The sequence below is a fragment of the Toxorhynchites rutilus genome, chromosome 2 (assembly GCF_029784135.1).
Source record: "Toxorhynchites rutilus septentrionalis strain SRP chromosome 2, ASM2978413v1, whole genome shotgun sequence".
NCBI lineage: Eukaryota > Metazoa > Arthropoda > Insecta > Diptera > Culicidae > Toxorhynchites > Toxorhynchites rutilus.
In genome coordinates this window covers 262,246,988-262,270,588 of record NC_073745.1, presented here as the reverse complement: position 1 = coordinate 262,270,588, position 23,601 = coordinate 262,246,988, and the positions used below count along the sequence as shown (strand labels likewise).

General features: G+C 40.5%; 1 protein-coding gene across 1 annotated transcript; it reads right to left on the bottom strand.

Moving 5' to 3' along the window:
• Window positions 1-17,815: 17,815 nt before the first annotated feature.
• Window positions 17,816-19,120, bottom strand: LOC129766848 (uncharacterized). The gene has a single exon (XM_055767451.1). It carries the CDS (start codon window positions 19,118-19,120, stop codon window positions 17,816-17,818), a length of 1,305 nt encoding a protein of 434 aa, XP_055623426.1.
• Window positions 19,121-23,601: the final 4,481 nt, after the last annotated feature.

Sequence of the window (23,601 nt, the reverse complement as noted above, 5' to 3'; positions counted from 1 at the left end):
AAATCCTTTGGGGTTTAAAATTTCTATAGGTTCTGAGTTCTAACTAAGTAACTGAGCTCAACAAGATTATAGGTTCACATAGAGTAAGAATGAACGGAAATACTTAGTCGGATGAAAATTTTTCAGTTTTCACAATCACCGAACGTGAGGCGATTAGGTTTCACATTCCAGCGAAGGACAACTTGCTTGTTGTTAAAAAAAGAATTATTCGAACCATGATCCAGACGGCATTCCATCTCGTATTTGAGAAGTGCTCGAACAGTCTATCGTCTAGCGCTGAATGTTCTGGGCTTAGCCATGCTTTATCTTCGAAACTAAACAAAACATTTAAAGAGTTATTATCAATCGCTGTAATCTGTGTGTTGTTTCCTAGACACGATGAAATTATTTTATACTAAATCATTTCATTCAATTTACGAAATTATAACTCTCTAGTAGACTTCAAAATACCAATTTGATAACTCAACTATTATAACATCAACTCTTAGTCTTGACAAATACTGTTGGATGACCACTGGCTAAAACAATACCCGAATGTAAAAAAATAACATTTTTTATTCTCTTGCCCGGTGAAATTAATTCCAATTTCCATAGAGCATAAAGGATGTACAAGCACTATGTGCTTGCACTTAGCGACACGAACGATTCGCACAGTGCTAAGGCACCAAAAAGTCAATTTGAAAAATTTCAAATTAACTCTCAGTTTTAACATATACTGCTGTTGACTGCCCTCTGACTAGAGCAACAATGGAATGCAAAATCTCTAGCATTGAAAAGACTATTTAAGGTAAAGATGGAACGAAGACAAAAATGGCTACCACAATTGCGCTCACTTCTTTCATCTCTCTCCCTCACCCCTCACCCGATATGCAATAATCAATAATTTTGCGAAACAGTGTGAAGAAAATGATCGTTTTCACACACTTCCCTTCAAGTAATATCAACCAAACTCTAATCTAAACTGACCAGACGTCCCGCGTTACGCGGGACAGTCCCGCATTTCAACAAAATGTCCCGCGTAAGATTCCGTCCCGCGAAACGTCCCGCATTTGGCAAAAGAAACGAAAATGTCCCGCGATATCAATATATTTCAATATCACAATTTGATCATATTGATTTTCTTAGATGGATGAAGCTCAAAAAAACTTTTCTTTGGCAGACTGTTCAAGAGCGCTTCTAATGCATCCAAGTATTAATACTTTGAGCTGGTTCCATCGCACCGACATTGGGCTTTTTGTTTAGAGAGTGTCAACTGTAAACGACAGCAACAAAATTGAAAATGGTTTTTATAAAAGTCCCCTATTGATCCGCAGGGACCAACGTGAGTCAGACGAAAAGTTCATCTTTGGTCCCCTAGCTCGGTCAGGGCTTAACGTTTTAAATAAGCCGGAATACCTAGTGTATACTCGAAAGAAAGAGGAAGGGTCGTTTGATGAAGTATCGTAAATGAAGCGCAGGGCGGTCTTACGGAAGGTGGCCGGAACCTGAACCATGGCCGATGAAACGATGTATATCGGCGTGTTATTTTACGTTTTCGTGGCTTTGGGGCCGTCTCTCTATTTTGGCCATTCGCCCAAAAGTTTTCTATCGGGCGCAGCTGGGGAATGTTGGGAAGGTTGGTGGTCTTCGCGACAATGTTTATCTCCAGACGAACGATCCTCCAGTGATCTTTTGGCATACAGGGCTGATCCCAGGTTCGGCATAAAGACCACATCACATTCCTAACTCCGGCAAGCACTTCGTACTATGTTTCTCCCCGTTCAACATATGACTCGAAAGAAGAGCGGCTTGGACATTCCCTTCACGTCTGTCAGACGTTCGAGAACTTGATGTGAATGATATATTCGACGTCATCGCTTACCTGGGGAACGTAAAGTACCCGGTCCCCTGCAATTAGTTGAATTCTAGCATCAAGTACGTCTCGTCTTTCATTATAAGTACGAAAAGAAGTTTTTCACCAGCACCTCAAGCTACTCCTTCTACCTACTGCTACTGCTCAGATACGGCTGGTCTCGTCTGACGCTTCCGCATAAAAATGTCCATTTTGGCCAAATTCTTCTCCACCGTTTGGCCGGTTGATTCAATCTCCCGGCTTAAGGAGCGGCAAAGAGATGATATTGTAAATACCAGATCGGCTATATCTGGCGGACACAAAGTGCCTCAGGATGTCCAACTCCTTCGCTGTGGGGTGGAGCTTGCAGTATGGAAAAATCATCAAGTTGCTTGACAGTGCTGCTGCAGCGAATCAACAGCCTTGAATCATTTTTGTTGTAGACTTAATAAACGTAAGATTTAAAGAAAATTTGTTCCTATAGATTATCTTTAATTGCCATCCGAAATAAGTTCATTTTTTTGAATGCATACGTTAACACTAAAATCGATTAAAAATGAATTGGAATTTTCGGAATGCTCGATAATCCGTAATTTGAAGAAAATTATAGAATTTGAATCGTGCTTGCCAGGCGTGAATGCTCTGATTGAGCGAGTGATTTTTGGGTGTAAACAAAATCTAAACCACCGAAAATCACAACTGAGTGCCGATACTCGGAAAGAAATAATACTGATCAGTTTAGACTCGCTAAACTATGGTTTATGTTCACATAACGTATGTACAGGGTTTTCCAACTTTAAATTCCGAAAGTAAATTGAAATAAAACACACTTAGAATTCGAATTTCGATGAAACTTTTATTTCAAATTAAAGTTTGGTTTATGCCATTATGTGTGAAATACAACATCATTCAAATGTCCACCTAGGGCTTCCTCGCACACCTTGATCCGGAACAGGTAATTTTCGATGACTTTTCGGCACATATGGGGCGGTATTTCGGTCATAACTTCACGAATGTTGTCTTTAAAATGTTCAAGAGTTTGCGAAGAGTTGGCATAGACACGGTCTTTCGCATAACCCCACAAAAAAAAAGTCTAGCGGGTTCAAATCGCCTGATCTGTACGGCCAATTGGCATCACCAAAACGCGAAATTATGCGTCCCTCAAATTTCGTTCGCAATATGGCCATGTTCAGTCGTGTTGTGTGGCACGTGGCGCCGTCCTGCTGAAACCACATGTCATCCGTATCCATATCTTCAATTTGTGGCAAAAAAAATCGGTTAACATGCGGCCATAGCGCTCACCATTCACAGTTACCGTCTCGCCGTTCCATTTTCAAAGAAATACGGTCCGATGACTCCACCAGACCATAATGCGCACCAAACAGTGACTTTTGGCGGATGCAATGGCCTCTCAACAATCACGTGTGGATTTTCTGAGCCCCATATACGGAAATTTTGGGTGTTCACATAGCCACCGCGCTCGAAATGTGCCTCATCGCTGAAGAACATTTGATGCAAAAATTCAGCATTTTGCTGCTGTTGTTCGTTCACCCAATCGACGTATGCCCGACGCATTCCATGGTCACCACGCTCTAATTTGTGTACCAGTTGGACTTTATATGGATGTAGGTGCAAGTCCAAATGCAAAATTCACCACAATTATGGGTTTGACAAGCCCAATTGCTGAGCACGCCGTGGAATCGAAACATTCGGGTCATCCTTCACACTAACAGCAACAGCAGCAATATTTTCGGCCGAACGCACATTACGATGATGCACAGGTTTCACAATATCCGCTACGGATCCAGTTTGTTCGAATTTACGCACTACATTAGCGATTGTGTGCTCTGTAGGCCGTCCATGACGAACAAAATCCGTCCGTAATGCTCGAAAAACATTTGCCGGTTTTTCATCATTTTTATAGTATAATTTAACAAAATTAACACGTTGTGCGATGCTAAAACGATCCATATTGTAAAATGGCAGACATTCAACTAACGATATGATGCTTCGGTTGACAGCTATGTCAAACGGTTGTCAGCGCTGGGCTGTATACTTTCGGAAGCCCGAAATGGAAAACCCTGTACATAAGGTTTTGTTTTTTGTGTCCCGCGCTAGACCTCTGACCATCTGGTCACTTTACTCTAATCGATTACTCACACGATATTAAATTTTCATCTGCCGTCGCAATGTATAGTAGAAAACGTCGGAAAATTCGAGCTAGTGCTCTGAAAGTTAAATTTTAATTTGTCAATTTTCCGCAATGATTTTGTTTGTATTGGTGAAAGCATCGTTATTTTTTTGACACTGATGCCAGACAACATAATCGAAACAACTATAAAACCACTTAATAAAATGTTATTCCTGAGTCATATCGTTTCATATCATGAAAATCAAAAAATAAAATTGTGTGGATATCAATACAATTGTTATTTTTACGTTTAATGGGTCTATATTGTAAGTCTTAACAACTTTTGCATTGGTTAAGAAAATTGTATTGCAGAGCTCTGCATACTGTTACGGCTGCCTCTGCTGTCAAAAATAGTAAACGGAAAAGTATTACATCCAATTAAAATGCCTCGGCCAACGAAGAGAAGGGTTAAAGCTCTCCAACGTGAATATGTGAGAAAAATACGATCAGCGAAGGAAAATATAAGGGATTGATCGACATCGAGTTACTGTGCAGAACTTGTTAATACCAAAAGAGCCCCAATTCGCATGTGTTATAAATTTGCTCATGTTACGCGCGCGTATGATTAGAATTTTACTTCATATGCAAATACACCTTCTATATATTTATATTTACAATTGTTCATCTATACCTGTTCCTCAGAAACGCCGATGTCAACGTTTAATGATGTTTCCTTCGTTGTGTCCCGGTTTCATATCCCTCCTATCCGATCTATAAACTTTTACGTAGTCGCGGCAATACATACACACACTCTTTACAGATACACGGGCCAAAGGTTGTGCAGTCCACTGATCATTCAACAAGAGCCAAAGGTTGCACCGCTCATGACAACTCTACATGAACTGATGATTGCGCCGGCTAGTAACCATTCTATCCTGGATTCCTCGAGTCGAGAAGACGCACCACGCTAGATATGGGGTACAGACTAGGGGGGCGTTGCTGATTAATGGTCAGCTGCATCCCAATAGGAAGTATCCCGTGTCGGGCACAGGTACAGAGCATTGGAGACAGCAACATCACAATTACGAAAACACTTGTAATACTAACCTCGAGCCAACCGCGAGTAATCGGTTACATATTACTAACATAGTTATAAGGCAAACATTGTCGAAATATTGAACTCCCGGCCCCGTCAGGTTGACGCCATATGAGCCTTAATAAAAAATATATATTTTGGATAAAAAAAAATTGTTCATCTAACCTCTAAACATTTACTTTAGTATTGAATTGTTATTGTTTCAAATGTATTCTAACACTCGTGTCAGTGAAGCGCCACACAGTCGGATAAGTGAATTGAGATATTCATGTACCAAAACCAAAGCAAACGGTGTGCTTTGCTCTTCTCTCACAAACACGATTGTCCCATGAAAAACGCGTGCTTCACCTATACTACTACAATGGCTTCGTTCCACCTTCTCCTTAATGGTTATCGTAGATGTTGTGGTAACTTCCTAATGTGGCTTCCGATGGTTCGTATCGATTTTTGTTGCAGAAGGCAGTTATATTATAGTCGTTGTTCAGACACTGCAATACGTTTAAGTTTTCCAGTATTTTCTGTAGAGACAACTAGATTCTTTGGACTGGGTTGGTAACTGTTTCCGTTTTTTCATATATATATATATATATATATATATATATATATATATATATATATATATATATGTATATATATATATATATATTTATATATATATATATATATATATATATATATATATATATATATATATATATATATACATATATATATATATATATATATATATATATATATATATATATATATACATATATATATATATATATATATATATATATATATATATATATATATATATATATATATATATATATATATATATATATATATATATATATATATATATATATATATATATATATATATATATATATATATATATATATATATATATATATACATATATATATATATATATATATATATATATATATATATATATATATATATATATATATATATATATATATACATATATATATATATATATATATATATATATATACATATATATATATATATATATATATATATATATATATATATATATATATATATATATATATATATATATATATATATATATATATATATATATATATATATATTGTGTCTCCTATCCGGCCTTTGCGACTTTTCTTATTTTCCCTGCTTCAACGTTTAACCCTTTCACTACGGCAGTGTGCTCCGTCGGAGCGCTACCGCTGAACGAAGCACTGCGCCGAAAAGTATGCATGTCGTGTTGGTGTGATCGATGTGCAGTATCACCCCTGATGTCGTCTATAGACGGCGCTCGTAGAGAAAAGGTTAACAGGAAGCTATAGGGTGTGAAATCAAAACCTTTAAAGTGAGAAAGGACTGAGGTAGGAAAACATGCATAACTTTAAACGGCTCTATCTCGAAACATATCAGAGCAATTGGAAGCGGATTGAAGAGATTGTCGTGAGAGAGTTTCTGATAATCTCTCATATAACTTTTTCCAGTGTGTGAGCACATAGTAACAAAATGTCATTAGAAGTGAAAAGACACGAATTTTAACTTTAATGTTATCAAAATAACTGGTTCGGGTCACAAAAAAGGATTTAAATATCCAGAGACTGTGAAGAAAGTAGAAGCTTACCTATAGAGGAATGCTGGACTCTCTAACTGTAAAATAGCGATAAAACAGAATTGCAGTGAGAGAAATTTTTGGCGAATGAAAACCAGTGCAGGCCTCGAAACATTCAAAGTTCAGACAGTTCATGATCGAAACGCATCACAAAATATTACAGCTATACAACGGTCAAAAAAGTTAAAATCAGATTTTTTGAGAGAAAAAGTTTTAAAAAAAGTCAAAGTTCCCAAAGAAATTCCTGGCTTGGCAGGTAGTTGTGGTGCCAAAAACATATCATTTGTGACCCTTGGAAGTATAGATTCTGAAATTTGGATGTGTAACATTTATCCGAAACCCATTCACCCGAAACACGTTTACCCGAAGCACATTTATCCGGATGTAACAAATACCCGAATGTAACGAATATCAGAACGCGAAAAATGTGACAAATATCCGAATGCGACATTTATTCGAATGCAACATTTATCCGAATACAACATTTACCAAAATGAAAAAATTAAAAATTTCGACAAATCAGGTTATGAGTTTTATCGCCTCATAATAAATTAATCAATACAACATGCAATAGAAGCAACAAAAATACGCAGTAAAATGAAAAATTATAATGAGAAAATTTGAAAATGATGCGGGAGACTTCGCTGATTCATTTTTAAAAATTGGTGTAGGCACAATTAACATGCCGTCTTCTTTTCTCTCCGTTTAGCTCTTTAAGGCTTAGAGATCATTTAGAAATGAACACGGGTATTGCAATATTCTTTCAAAAATGAGGCAGGCAATTTTGTCATGAAAAATATAAAGCATAAATGTCTTTGAAATGTAAAAAAATGGATAAGAAAAAGACGGGTGGGTAATGTCGGGAACATAACCGAAGTGACGTAGGACTATACAAAGGGGACAGCCTTTTTTTTATCCCATTTATTTATTTAAGGCTCATTAGCATTTTAGCTGTAACAGAGCCGAATTTTAATCGTGTACATGTCACATGGTTATCATATATCTATAATTAGCACATTACACAGTTGCCATTCGTCAGTATTCCTTCTATACCATTACATATGGTACATTCACACAGTAGCCATTTGCGTAAGAGTATTCTTTCTGTTCTTCCATTATTCAGTTGGACCACCGGACAGCGGAGACAGTTGATTGATCATTGTTGAGTTATTTATAGAACAGCAGCCCGATGTGTGCAGAGCAGAGCAGTTGTATGGATGAATCGATCATATTTCGACCGTGGATCGATCTCCATCGCTGATGATTGTTGCGTGGACGTAGCTATTCTGTAACAACACAAAGATGGTGAATGAGGGTCCTGAGTTTTGAACTCACGATCGATCGCTTACTAAGCGAACGCGCAACCAATGTGGCTACGGAGAGCCCCAGGGGACAGCCTTTGTCAAATATATTTTTTTTGCTATCGCTTCTTGCAGCCATTTAACGATTGCGTTTGCCACTCGCCACAGCTTTCACAGTTGGAAAATTTTCTCTTCCCATTCGGATTGTAACATGTTATACTTTCAATCTGGAAGCAATGTACGAATTCGTGAAAATTGAATAATCGTTCAGAAAGTCGCCAACCAACAATAAACTCAAAACAACTGCCAAATCCACATACTCATCATACCCTGGAAAACAAATCATAAAACAAATTTAAAAAAAAAATATCAATTTGCGTTTTATTATAATTATTTTGGATATTAATTTAGAATGCATTGAACTGTATTTTGTAAAAACTCTTTTTTGAAAGGTTTAATGGCCCTGAAAAGCGCCGTGTTTTATGGAATGGTTCTAATTTAGAAAACTTAGTACTCGTGGATTTGAAAAAAACCAGTTCGAACGCCCTCGATGCCGCCTTGTTCTGGATGTTAGCTGGTAAGTTCTGTTCGGAATGCGGGTTTTCTATTAATGTCGCGAGCAGCTTTGCCAGCCAACTCGAGCACTGTGGTAGACCGGGGCACCGGCACCAACGCGCTCAGCAAAGTAACATCAATTGGCGAATAAATCCTACGGGGAACTGCAGACCAGCGTGGTTCGACCGGACTTTGCCTTTCCCTTAACTTCTCCTACTTTTCTACGTCCAGACATGGCTGGTTGTGTTGTCTTTTTGATGCGATGCGAAACGATACGTTAAATACCACTGGTGTACGGTTTGGACGAAAATGATCGTTTACGCAGCGAAGCGGGGATTTTCCAGCCGACTGGCTGGCTCGAGAATTACGCATGGGTGAGACTAACGACCAATGTTTCGGGCTTTTTTTCATATTTCCGTTACAATCGTACTTCATTGTATTTCGCTGCTGCTCTGGTTGACCTTTTTGTTGGTACAATTTGAGGAGCACAAATTGGACCAATCAAAAATGGACACATAGTACATTTGGACAATGCTTGATATTTCACGCCTATTCAATTGTTTATCACCAAAGAAATATAATGTTATTCATTGTGATAGATGCGTAGAAATATTTCCAGTCAATTGATGCAAACACCAAACACAAACGCCCCAAGCCGCCCAGGTGATGCAATCCGAGTCGGCCGCCGACCCACCGTTGGAAGCGGCGGCCTCTCGCAAGCAAATCTATGTTCCACCGATTGCCCGGTTAGTTTGAAGTATAGGAGACGATCTTTCAGAATCTCGTTGTTTTATTACAGTTTTGTGTTATAATATTTTTATCTCCTTCCAACGCGTTATCTGTTTTTTTAAATTATTTTTAACATTAATTATTTTTCAATATCTCATTCTATGAATTTTATGCCGACTGCTAATAGTAGGGTTGAGGAGAGCAGTTTCAGACAACACTTGTAAAAATTAAGTGGTAAAATTTTCAACCAAATTAAAAATATAAGTAAGTTAAAAGCCCTTCCACCAACAGCTGTCATATGGTTTGACATCTCATGGTCGTTTATTACTTACGAAAACAACACAGTGCCCTTTTTCATACATTTTTCGAAACTTTTGAGCTTGAAGTTGTAAGTATTTCCGTAATTCCTTTGTGAACGATTTAGAAACCACCTCCACCTCAATTAGTGACTAAAATGAAATGAAAAAAACGGGCATACAATGGGGAAATAAAGGTCTATTTATTAGATAAAATTATGATTTGTTTCCGGACGGTGGGGGGCACATTCGGACATCGTTTAAAACTCATAAAATTTGTATCTGATTGTTGTTTACTAACAAACATCAATTAAGTCTGATTCTCAGACCTAATGATGGTTTGAAATCATCCTGGTGTATTGAAAAAAAAACTTTAGTGTATAGCAATACTAACATATCAATTTTTTTTTCGTTAGGCTCATTAGCATTTTAGCTGTAACAGAGCCGAATTTGAATCGTGTACATGTCACATGCTTATCATATCTATAATTAGCACATTACACAGTTGCCATTTTTCGGCGTAAGAGTGTTCTCTTCTATACTATTGCATATGGTACATTTAGACAGTAGCCATTTAGGCGTAGGAGTATTCCTTCTGATCTTCCATTATCCAGTTAGACTACCGGACAGCGGAGACAGTTGATTGATCATTGTTGAGTTATTTACAGAACAGCAGCCCGATGTGTCTTGCAGAGCAGTTGTATGGATGAATCGATCTTATTTCGACCGAGGATCGATCTCCATCGCTGATGATTGTTGCGTGGACGTAGTTATTCTGTAACTACACAAAATGGTCAATGAGGGTCCTGAGTTTTGAACTCACGACCGATCGCTTACTAAGCGAACGCGCAACCAATGTGGCTACGGAGACCCTCGTCAAATTTTTTAAATAAAAAAAAAACCCTCTGCTGTTATCAAGTGAAGCGGCGAGTTGTAATGGAACATTCACGATACGGCAAATATTCTGAAATAGATAGGCACTGACGGGCAAATGCAATGCAGGGGGGAGAAGAATTTGCACTTGCACCGAGCACGAATAAAAATGAGATCTCATTTGCGGCATTCATCAAAGTTTCAGGCCAGCCTTCCTAAAAACTAAAAGTTAACTTTAAAAATTGACAACAGCCAATCGTTGGTAGGTGCGAATCAGCCAAATGGCTTAAAATAAACGTTTCAAGGGTGACTTCAGAATTTGGTTCTATGTCTTTGGGTGCACTCGTGGTAAGCTTTCCGTGGACGCGGTAAGCTATCCGCTAATATCCGTCATATCCGCGAGTAAATTACTGCGTATAAAATTCTAATAGAAAATGAATTCTCAAATTCTATTTCATTAAAAAAAAAATACGAGTTGAATGGCATAATAATGTAGTTCTGCGTCAACAATGCGGTGCATGTATGTTTTTGAGCTTGCCATTCAAAATACAATAAATTTTTTTTCGACATCGGAATTTCAAATGTAATTACACTTATGTTATGATTCTATAAGCACAACAAAACTCAACTTCCGAGTCTCGGAAGACTCGGAGAATGCCGACTCTATCACAAAGTTTTATACCATGTTTCGATGAGCATGTGGGAATGTGGGAGAAATGTTTGAGGATTATGGTGGGAAAACTCTATTTTTTCATTTATTCCATTCATTTGTTTGATTTAGGTTTCTCAACATTTTCAGCTGTAACAGATCCGGATTAATTCGTGTTCACATTTTTTTAACGATATACAGGTAAACTTCGATATAACTTACATTTCACTTTCAAAATTGTACGTTGTATCGAAGCATAATAAAGCACTCACAAACGTAGTCTATAATACATTATTGTGTTGCTGTTTTAGTAAAGTTAATGAATAACTTCAATCAGAAAACGAAGCCAGCGTTTCTTATGATGTTTCCCTTCGTACTTGATTCATTTAGAATCCGGAATCACAAAACCAGCTGTATTTCGGGATTGATACTTGGTACAAAACTTGTTTTAGCATCACAATACAGATAATTCATTGTTCTATCAGAAAAAAATATTGAATTTGTTTTTTTCCTTTACACTTTGGAAATGTGTACATTATATCGAGGTAAAATGTACGTTATATCGAGTGACGTTATATCGAGGGTACGTTATAACGAGGGTACGTTATATCGAAGTTTCCCTGTATATTGTAAACTAAACAATATCGTCTTCTCAGCGTAAGAGATTTCCCTTTGTTTCACTGTTCATTTGGATAATAGAGTGGACAGTTGATACGAGACTTTCATTGTGGTATTATCAATAGCACAAATAGTCCGATGTTTCTTGATCCAAGCAGCAGAACTTGTGTGGATGGAGAGGCTGGATCTTCATCATTTGATGATTGTTGAGAGGACGTTATTGTTCTATAATAACACACAGAGATGGTCAATCAAAGGCCATATGATTCGAACTCACAATAATTCGCGCAGACAAATTGGCCCCAAAGGCCCCTAACATAAATCTCCAATTGATTTAGAATGATTGGATTTGTGAAATGTGTATCCGGCGTAAACATGCAATAGTATCTACCTTTCTATGACATCGGCTATTGAAAGCATAATTTCTAGTATATTCCAGTGATTTCCATCGATAAGATTCTCGCTGTGATGGATTTACCCAGTTACAAGATGATCGAATGGATGACTCTGGCCGCCGACGACCTTCCAACGTTATTTTGATCCTGATAAGAGACTCGGCGCAGTCCATACACCATAATCCATTTCGCATCACATGCCATAATTCGTTCCAAAAACAATTCTTTTTCGTTTCGTTGTAACGGAGGGGAGCAAACCTCAAAACGTGACATTTAATTTCGATTGTTCGACATGCGAGGCATCCACTTTTGGAGCTTTTTATCTTTCCAATGCGTTTCAAATCGTTGGAATTAGCATGATAACCAACATTCAGCTTCTCCGGAATCCTTTGAGTCGTTTGAGTGTAAATGGTCGACCGTAACCGGTTCAGTCCCAAAACTACACTCTTGAGCTGGAATTTCTGGAACGATTTCAAGCTCTTCCTCAAAGGATATTTGAGGCTCATATTTTGATGAATAATGAACAAATTTTTAATGTTGTTTCATCAAATAACTGCACCCCTTTTAAATGACCGAGTATAAATCGGCGGATTTTTGGCAACTCGGTAATCATGCAAATGTCAATGGATTACCTTAATGTTTCGGGGTAAAATAATAATGACCGAAAGTTCCAAAATGTGGGAGCGTCTTATTAGCTTGGGCATACAGCTAACGAGATAAATATTTCCTGGACTTTACAATATGTAAGTGTTTTATAATAAATATTGTCCTATTTAGATATTGAGGTCAGATTTTTCAATAATCAGCTATTGAAAATACACTTTATCACTTTGCCAAGTGGAAACATACATAAGGAAGTATTAGGCAGACCTTAGTAAAATCATAAATAACAATAATATTGCACCTTGAATTATAGTCCTACCTGAACGTGCCTAATTAACCACAATGAATACGCTACAAATGTTATACCAGCAGTTGTGTCGGAATCTTATGTGTCGAAGTACCCAACTCCAAACTACAACCCATTGCAGGCAGACAGCAATAATATGGCAAATGGGTAAATGTACGTACCACTTATGCCGAAATGGTTATTTCTTCTCCAGCACTTGTAGCAATCCTCGGTGTTCCACACATTCTGGGTAGTTCAGTCGCTGGCTCTTCTCTATTCAGAGTCTTCAGCCAGCACCAACCCGATCCGCTCGAAAGCGGGACGCGCTCTCGGAAGACAATAAGAATTAGTACGGGCTACTGGCAAACAGGGTGAAAACAAATAACTAAGCTTGTATGATTTATGGCTTACCACATCAGTACAGAGACGCACGGAAAAACTCACACCCCACTTCCCCGTTGGGGTGCTGCTGTAACAAGCCGCAAAATTTCCGGCCCCAGTGCCAAGTATGGTATGAGTTTGTGTGGGTACATCCCCCGATTCTGCTTCGCAGAAGAACCTACCACCAAAGTTTGGCCGGTACCATCGCCGTTGTAGTTACTGCAAAAGGCTTATGGCACTTTGAAAAGCCATCGACGTGCGGGGACATCTAACCGACTGTGTAAGACGCGACGGGAAGGCGGGATCCCACGAAGGGGCGCGCTTTGTTAACCCTTTCATTACGACAGTGTGCTCCGTCGGAGTGCTACCGCTGAACGAAGCACTGCACCGAAAAGTATGCATATCGCGCCGGTGTGATCGATGTGCAGTATCACTCTGATGTCGTCTATAGACGACGCTCGTAGCGAAAGGGTTAAATGACGGTCGGTTCACGTTTCCTCCTCCTCATCGTCGTCGTTTTGCGTTTTGGAAGAGGATGTCAAAGTGCTTCGAAAAGCTTTTCGTGTGATGGTTTCTAGAGAATGTGCTATATTGAGCGTTCGTGTGGGGAGCAATGGGGACAGTAAAAGCTCGTTAGAATGCGAATCTAACGCGTTCGCATAATGCTGTTTCCTCCTCCAATGGTCCCATCCCAGGAGCAGCAAAAAAAAAGCGAGAAAACGGATAAGCTGCTCGTCTCGCATCGCAGGACGTGTGTGGCGTCCGTGAGTGTCTGTTAACATTGTATGTCCACACACATACGTGAATTAATAGAAATTTCACGTTCATCGCGTGCGAGCATTGCGATTCAAAACGAATACACTTCCAGCTGAGGGATAATTCCTACGGTAATTGTAATCGCAGAACACAAGTGTGAACAATGGAATTGACCGGTAGGGAATAGTTGTAGCATTCTGAGATAGAGTGGTATTCGTGTACAGAAATTAATGTTATGGCTAACTATCCAAGTGGAATTATTTCGTCGAATTATTATTTGGATTACAACGCATTCTAGGGATACGAGATTTTCTAAAGATGGAAACATTATTCTGACTAAAAAATGATCTATTGAGAATAGTTATGCATTTTAGAAGTTTATTTTATATTTCATTGAAACAATTGTTACTTGGACATCTTTGGTTGTTTGGTCTTATAACGAATTGTAGTGAAGGATTTGCGGAAAAAAGGAGCAAAGCTAGCCAGAAGTTAACCGCGAGTAATCGGTTGGAGCAAAAAAAAAGATGGATGGGTAATGCCAGTGACATAACCGGAGAGACGTAGGGCTATACCAAGGACTGTCAATTTAAATATTTTTTTTTTTTATTTTCAATTATTCGATTTTTTTTCAAATGAAGCAACTCCACGCCAAATCGATGAAAAAAATATCAAATTTTGAACCGATACTCATCTATTTATTTATAATACTTATGATTGAAGCTACCCAAAATCAGAATTTTCATTACCATATGACCAATTAAAATTACGACTGATTTTTGAAAAGCACGTTGTCAAAATAATTGAACTTTCTTGGAAAAAAATCATAATCATGACTCAAAATCCAGATGTCTGATTAAAATATGATGTTTCACAAAGTTGATGGAAAATCTATGAAATATTTTGGAAAAATAATATTTTAAATGCACTATTAAAACCTCTCACTCGAAAATTGAATTTCATGATACAAAATTTTCTTTCTCAAACCTTCCGTATTTTTTTGTGTATTTCTATTGGAAAACCCTTTAAACTCAACAAAGTTTTTTGAGTCACCATTTTTGTAAAGAAAGGTCAATTATTTTGATTACACCCTTTTTAAGAATCAGTCGTAATTCAAATTGGTCATATGATAATGAAAATTGTAATTTTAGGTAGTTTCCATCATAAGTACCAAGTTTCAAAAAAATTGGAGAGGGTCGGGTCAGCGGTCGGCTGATTCTGCGTGGAATTGCTCAATAATAATGTGACTTGTGCGTGAAGTGATTTACCCGGAAATGGATTAGTTCTGATAATTTTCAATTTATGTTACATAATTTCTCAATTCCTCCTCATTTTCTTCTGCATCTTCTTTTTCTTTTTGGTTCTAGAATTCAAAGTTTTAAACATTTTTCAGTTCATTCGCCTCTAGCCTTGAGAGAATTCAATTGGAAAAACTTGATCTTAACTTTTCGCTTTGAGAGAGGACATTTTGCCATTTTTTGGGATAGAGAGATTCTTGAACTATAGAGGCTTGAAACTTTTACAGTTCATTTGATTCTAGCCTTGGAAAAGACCAATTCAGAAAGTTAACCTAAATTCTTTAATATTAAATATTAAATTCAATATTAAATTCAATTTTTGAGCGCGATTTTTCAACAGTGTATTTGAAATGTTTTTTTTGTAAATAGTTTGTTGATTTCCCATCAACTTTATCAAACATTATTTTTTAATCAGACATTTGACTTTAGAGTTACGATTTTAGAGAGTAAGATCAATGATTTTCAATACGCCTGAAAATGAAAATTGTGATTTTGTATAGCTTCCATTATAAGTACCAAGTTTAAAAAAAAACGGCGAGGGTCGAGTCAAAATTTGCTGTTTTTTGGTCGATTTGGCGTGGAATTGCTCACTATCAAAATTATGTCTGTGATAGGAAATGCATAGCATGGTCATCAGCTCATTCCCTGTAACAATTTCAATTATCCAGGACATTACAGTTGGCTGAAGCTTATTCAACAAGATGTGTAAATAGCGCGGAAAAAGTGCGAAATTCGAAAAATGAGCATTTATATTATTCATAAATGCAAATAAATTTCATAAATCACTCTTATTACAAAGTTTCGGTGAGTCTGACAAGAGTAAGTCAGTAGCCCTTGGCTTCATTGAAGCTATTCTTTTTTTTTGCGAGAACAATACACGAACTGGTCGTATGTCGCAATTTGTTTCCCTATTTCAATGCACACTACATGCGCCACATGCGATTGAATACTTCTTCCACCAACACCCACCATTATTCCACATTCCTTAACCACTCCACTTTATAGTGAGAGACGAAACCTTTCTCGTTTTTCAGCTCAGATGTGCAATCAACAGGCTTCGCTTCGCTTCGTATACACTCGGTGCATCAATAGTGAATATTCTCATTCTGTTCAAGGATCTGAATCATTCGCTTATTTTCGATCAATGAAGTATGGGACATGCCATATTGTGGTTCATTGGATTATGACAGATCTCACTGTTTCCCACTGTGGATAGCTAATGAGAACAAACATCAATGTGTGCATGTGATGCAAACACACAAAAGTATTCTACACAAGACGAATCGAAAATTGACGTGGTGCCTCAACCGAACAACAATGCATCGTTGTGTCTGTTGGGTCGATATCACGAGAAGGGCTCTAGGGTGGAAACGTGCATCTGGGCACTTGATCTTGCAAGTCCACAGCGGGAACTCTTTCGGGAAAACAGTTCTGAAAAGAACTGATAGATTAACTCCTACCGCTTTGTGAACGGTGGAATAAAACACATTGCGAAAGGAACGAAGCATGAGCACAGGTTGTGACAGAAAAGTTCAAGCTCGTTCACTACTGCTGCTGCTAACGATGTTTGTTGTGTTTCGGATTTGGTCACCAACTCTTTTTAGCAACACGAAGTTTTTCTGTGTACGCTTAAAGCTAAAATAATGTTTTATTAAATATATTACTTCTGATTGAATTCAATTGCTTACAAATTTGGTGGGCTATGGTTGCAGAAGCGGTCTTGGGCCCAAATATTCCGGAATCGAAATTAAATTAAATGCTTTAAAAAAAAACCTTTTAGATGGATACTACACTACACGGCTTGTTTTTGATGAGAGCTCGATCCAATATGGGGATTAACAAAGGAATTTATGTACAGTTTCTAGCAGGCGGTTTCTGGCAAGCGTGTTCCCTTTGGATGAGCGAAATAGGGCTGTCGCTGGTACCGATATCAACAGTGGTACTGTGTTGAGGGGTCCCGTCGTGACTTACCCCCACCCGTAAACCTTGGTGAGAGTAAGAGATTTCTGGATCACTGGAACCGGGTTTACTCTGTTCCTCGACGTCCAGTACAGCCAACTTCACAGCTGGCCTACGTAAGATTCCCGAAGACGTTCGTACCAGCGCCTGTCGTACTCTGCCATCGCGCCCTGGAAAAACTTCTTCGATCCGACCTCTTATCCACTGGTTCCGCCCCGTTCCGCCAACTACTAGTACCAGGTCACCAATCTTCACGTCCCTTACATCTTCGAACCACTTGCCTCTTCTAGTAATTGTCGGAAGGTACTCTTTGAGCCATCTTCGCCAGAAATCATCGGCAATGCATCTAGCCATTTTCCAGCTGCTTCGGAGCGCTACGCGGCCGTCTAGCGGTTCAGTTGGTAAAAATTTTGTACCTGATGAGTTACCCAACAAAAAGTGGTTTGGCGTTATAGCCTCCTGATCCGCTGACTCCAGAGGAACGTAAGTGGTCTGGCGTTAATCATGCCCTCCGCTTCTAACAGAATTGTCTCCAATGTCTCGTCGTCTGGCCTACGTGGGCTTTCCAAGATTGCTCCTAATGCGACTTTCACCGAGCGCACGAGCCTTTCCCACGCGCCGCCCATGTGTGGAGACGCTGGCGGGATAAATTTCCAGGTTGTCTCAGCGGTAGTGAATTTCTCCGCCAATGCAATGTTCAATGCTTTCTGATGCGCCTTCATCTCGTTATGTGTACCGTGAAAGCAGGTGGCGTTGTCGGTCCAAATTTCCCTAGGCTTGCCTCTGCGTGCCACGAAGCGTTGTACCGCCATGATACATGACTCGGTAGTTAACGAGTATATTACCTCCATATGGACTGCTCGGATGGTGAGGCACGTAAAGAGAGCCACCCATCGTTTCACGTTGCTTCTGCCTACTCTTACAATTAATGGTCCAAAGTAGTCCAATCCGGTGAAAGTAAACGGATGCAGGAAAGTAGTCAAACGGGTCTCAGGGAGAGGTGCCATCGCTGGTGGACTTGGATTTGCTTTCGCTATGCGGCAGTGTAGACACGCACGTTGGACTTTATCTAGTAGACGTCTGAGAGCAGCTATCTCGAAACGTTGACGAATCTCGTTGAAAATGGTCTCTCGATTGGCGTGGCGAAAGCGGCGGTGGTACCAGTCTACAATGAGGAAGGTTATTTGATGTTGTCTAGGAAGGATGATTGGGAACTTAGCTTCCATCGGTGCATATGGTGCAGCACCGATACGGCCGCGGCACCGGATGACCCCTTTCTCATCCATAAATGGGCTCCTAGTGTATATAGTACTGGATTTGTTCACGGTGGGATGGCGTTCATTGGGCGAGCCTCGAGTTTTGTAGAGAGTGTTGATTTCGTCCGCATAGAATTCACCTTGAGCAGTCTTCACGAGTGTTTCTTCGGCTCGCCGGAGCTCGTCGCTGGTAAGATTGCTGAGTTCCAGGTTCTCGCCGTTTTTCCGTTTACGAAGATTGTCGATATATCGTAGTACGTACGCTGTTACACGCTGCAGTTTCGTCCATAAATTGAATTTGTCGAACGTGATTTTGGTGATGAAATGAGTAAGGTGATTGTGAGGGTGTCGCAGCTCTTCTTCAGTCGAAGGGTTCGTTTTTTTATTTGGCCACCTTTCTTCGGGCTCATAGAGAAAGCTCGGACTTTGAAACCAAGCATTGGCCATCATTAACTGTGAGCCGTGATGCCACTTGGTGGCTATGTCCGCGGTGTTCATTTTTGATGGTACTCATCGCCACTCTGACTGCAGTGTGGTTGTTAGAAGTTCGCCAACCCGAATAGCCACGAACTTGTGGTACCGACGATGATCGGTAGAGTGGATCCACGCGAGCACAGTGTTTGCATCGCTCCAGCAGAAGCGGCGTTCGAATGGGAACGTGTGATATGCCTGTATGGTCTCCATTAGACGAGCACCTAAAACGGCCGCCTTGAGCTCGAGTCGAGGGATTGACAGAGCTTTTAGGGGGGCTACTTTGGTTTTCGCTCCTGCTAGTGCGATTTGCACGCCGGTTGCCGTCTTTAAGCGGAAGTATACTACGCAGGCATAAGCGGTTTCGCTCGCGTCGACGAATAGATGGATTTGTAGATGTTCGAAGCCGTTCTGAAGAGACGAGGAGAAGTAGCAGCGTGGTATACGTATCGAGTCGAGATTATGAAGCTGATCTGCCCACAGTCGCCAGCGTTCGTTAATATCTTGTGGTATTCGTTGGTCCCATCCTGTCCCTTTGGACCAGAGCTCCTGAATGAGCATTTTACCGATGACGAGGTAAAATGCAATGAAACCAAGTGGGTCGAACAGGCTCATGACTAGTCTGGCAACCTCACGTTTCGAGGGAACATGATCTTGGCGTAAAATCTGTTGCAGATCTTCCCTGTCCCGAAAGTGTAGACAAATAGATCGTCTCGCGGGATCCATTTCATGCCCAATACCGACTCAGTTTTCTCACCTCGTTCCAGGTCCAAACTTTTGAATTCTTCTTCAGCAATCTCGCCGATTCCTTGCAGGACCTTAATTTCATTTGATAAAAATCGACGAAGAGTGAAGCCTCCTTTAGAGTGCACCAGTTTGACCTCATTCACTACGTCGATCGCCTCTTGAATGGTCTCGAAGCTGTCCAAGTAATCGTCGACGTAGTGTCTATCGATGATAGCTGCCGCGGCACGCGGGTATTCTTCGGCGGATTCTTTTGCGTAAAGATTTTTGATGTATTGAGCTGAGGCCGGCGAACAGGTTGATCCAAAGGTGCCCACATCCATGACGTAAACTTGCGGGGGGTCAGTTGGCCTTTTCCGGGACAGGAAACGTTGCGACTGACAGTCTGGATGTCGAATCTTAAACTGGTGAAACATCTCCATCAAGTCACCATACACAGCCACCGGATATTGGCGGAAGACTTTCGGGAGAGGTATCAATAGATCTGGCCCCTTAAGTAGTTTACAGTTGAGCGATACGTCACCCACCTTTGCAGCAGCGTCCCAGATCAATCTAATCTTCGCAGGCTTTTTAGGGTTAATAACTACGCCCGGGGGAAGATACCAGACGCAATTTGGTTCAACCGAAGTCAACTCCGTCAAGCTAGCCTTATGTATATATCCCTTCCGCTCATATTCCGTAATCATCTCCTGTACGCGATTTTTTAGTTCCGGTTCTCGCTGAAGCCGCCGTTCTAAGGACTCCAGTCGTCGGACGGCCATTGGATATCTGTCAGGAAAGCTCGTGCTGTCGGTCTTCCACAATAGCCCCGTATCAAATGACAATCCGGATGGTGTACGTCGAGTTGTTTCCTCTAAAAGCTGTCTTGCGCGTTTTTCGTCTGTTGACTCCAGCGGCTCACGAAGCCCAACTACTCCGATGTCTTCCAGAGTAAAATAATCGCGAAGCTGTTCGTTCAGTTCACGATCCGAATCGGATACTGCCCCAATATGAAGGCCGAGGATCGCTGATTGATTTGGTGAGTTAGGAACGCACCCGTAAATGCTCCATCCCAGTCTGCATTTCGCTCCGATTGGATCCCTTAATCCACCTTCACGCAGCTTTAGTGGAATGCACAGGCGCAAATTGTCCAGACCAATGAGGATTTGAGGACATACTAGTTCGTAGGCTTCAATCGGAAGCTCCCGTAGATGAGGATAACGATTTGCGAGGTCTTCATATTTTAGACTTTGAGTAGGTAGCACAAGTCGACTCACCGTACGAGTCTGAGAGAGAGTATATCGGGATTTGTTGTTTTTACCCGAGATGCTGAGGCACACACATCGCGATTTTGGCTCTACCCTCGTTACGTTCCCAGTCCACTTCAAGGTAAGCGGCTCAAGTTTGCCACTGACGTTTAGTCGGTCTGCGGTCTGTAACTGGGAGGATGCGAAAAAGGGGCCACTGTAGGTTTCCGGATGTTACATGGCTAGACGAAATATTCACTCTTTCATGAGTAGTGGACGAATGAAGAAGTGTGTGGTGCCGCTGACGACATTCTGGTATACCACAACCATGCCATGAGCGACACGGCCATTTACCGTGACTGTTAAGGCATGTTCGACAAAGCCCCGTCTGCTGAACCAGCTTCCAGCGTTCGTCGATGCTGGCGTCGCTGAATTGTTCACATTCGGCTACACGATGGCCCGCTCGGCCACACGATAGACACTGCTTATACGGTTTAGGCTCGGTTGAAGCGCTATTGGACGCGGCACCTTCAGCTTGTGCAGTGGAATGTGCTTGCAAAATACCAGTTTTTCCACTTTTCTGTCGGTTAGCTCGGATATCCGACTGCAATGTAAATTTCTGGAGAGTACTAGGTTCCGGATGGGTGAACGAGACTTCACTTGCAGCTGTCACTAGCCCCGACATGAAATCGCCGAAAACGCCAAGCGTTGTTGGTTGGTGTTGATTCTTATAAATCGCCCAGTCGAGCCTTAATGAACCAGGCAACTTCTCTACCAGCTCCTGTAGGAGAACTGGGTTCGAAAGATGATTGTGTTGACCCGCTGCTTTGAGATGGTCCACCAGATTTTGTACAGCGAGGCCGAAACGCATCAGGGTTTCCAGACGTTCGTATTTTGGAGGTGGGAGTTGATGGATCCTGTTTATCAATGACCTGATGATGAGATCTGGTCTCCCAAAAAGAATACGCAATGTCTGAACGACGTGTGGTACACTCGCCGGCAGAAGCAAACGACTTCTAACGGAATCTAGAGCGTTGCCCTTTAAGCATCGTTGGAGGTGCACCAAGTTTTCTGCATCTGAGTAACCACAAGTGGCCGTAGACTGCTCGTAGTTACTAATGAAGACCGGCCAGTCTTCTGGATTTCCACTGAAATTTGGTAAATCTTTTCCGAGGACTTGTCGCGCAGCTATTTGCGCTTGAGACAGTGTTTGAGTAGAAAATGTATGTGCGGGGGTCGAAGGTGGTATAACCGAAACGGAAGAATTTAGTAGCACTGGAGCTGGAGACATCTGTAACGCTGGCGGCTGCGAGAGGGGTTCAAGCTCTGCTGGGTCATCGGGAATCCTGTTCAGGTTGAGATCATTTATTCGTCCAACTCGATTTCCCTCTGATCTTCCAGTATCCTGTCCTTCCAGCCGATTCATCAAGGAGTGTATATGATGAGCCCTTCCTCGAACTAGTTTTCGGACCTGTCTTAGATCCCTTGGCAGGATGATGGTCGGTAACGGGAACTTGAAGATGATCGTCACCGGACGTCCCTTGCTTATCGCATCCCTTGCAGAAGTAAGAGGCACTTGACTGCTTGATATGATCATCGACACCGGCACAACTAAAGTGTTCCCAAAGCTTACATGCATCACATTGCACCATTTCTGCCTCTGCAGAGTCCTTCCGGGCACAGGACTGACAGTTCCGGGGAGAATTAAGGTCTTCCATACTTCTAATACCGCAAATTTCTTTAAGATTGTTGTGTTTCGGATTTGGTCACCAACTCTTTTTAGCAACACGAAGTTTTTCTGTGTACGCTTAAAGCTAAAATAATGTTTTATTAAATATATTACTTCTGATTGAATTCAATTGCTTACAAATTTGGTGGGCTATGGTTGCAGAAGCGGTATTGGGCCCAAATATTCCGGAATCGAAATTAAATTAAATGCTTTAAAAAAAAACCTTTTAGATGGATACTACACTACACGGCTTGTTTTTGATGAGAGCTCGATCCAATATGGGGATTAACAAAGGAATTTATGTACAGTTTCTAGCAGGCGGTTTCTGGCAAGCGTGTTCCCTTTGGATGAGCGAAATAGGGCTGTCGCTGGTACCGATATCAACAGTGGTACTGTGTTGAGGGGTCCCGTCGTGACAATGTTGTTTTTGTTGATATTGTTGTTTAGCTACCGCTCCTGTTGCTGATGTTGGATTTGATTACCCTTCTAATTTCCGAGTTCTCCCTTTTGACGCAGGACTACGTCTTTGATTTCTAAATAGGGGGGTTACTCTACGAAAAATGTAACGTTTATTAAGAGTTTTCAAATGTATATTACGCTGACTCGTTCTTAAGATATATGTTATAATATATACCAGTGGAAATAATAAAACAAGTGAGCAATTTAACAAATAAAAGAGATGTGTTTTGCGAGCGGATGCGAAGGTAAATCATGTATTATGCACTCTTTCTTTCAACTGCTTTCCCATGAATGTTGTATGCAACACAAAATTGTGTGCAAACAAAACAAATAAGCAAGACCTCTTTTGA

Coding starts and splice junctions, on each gene's coding strand:
- LOC129766848 (XM_055767451.1), bottom strand. CDS start 19,120: ATGAACACCGCGGACATAGCCACCAAGTGGCATCACGGCTCACAGTTA.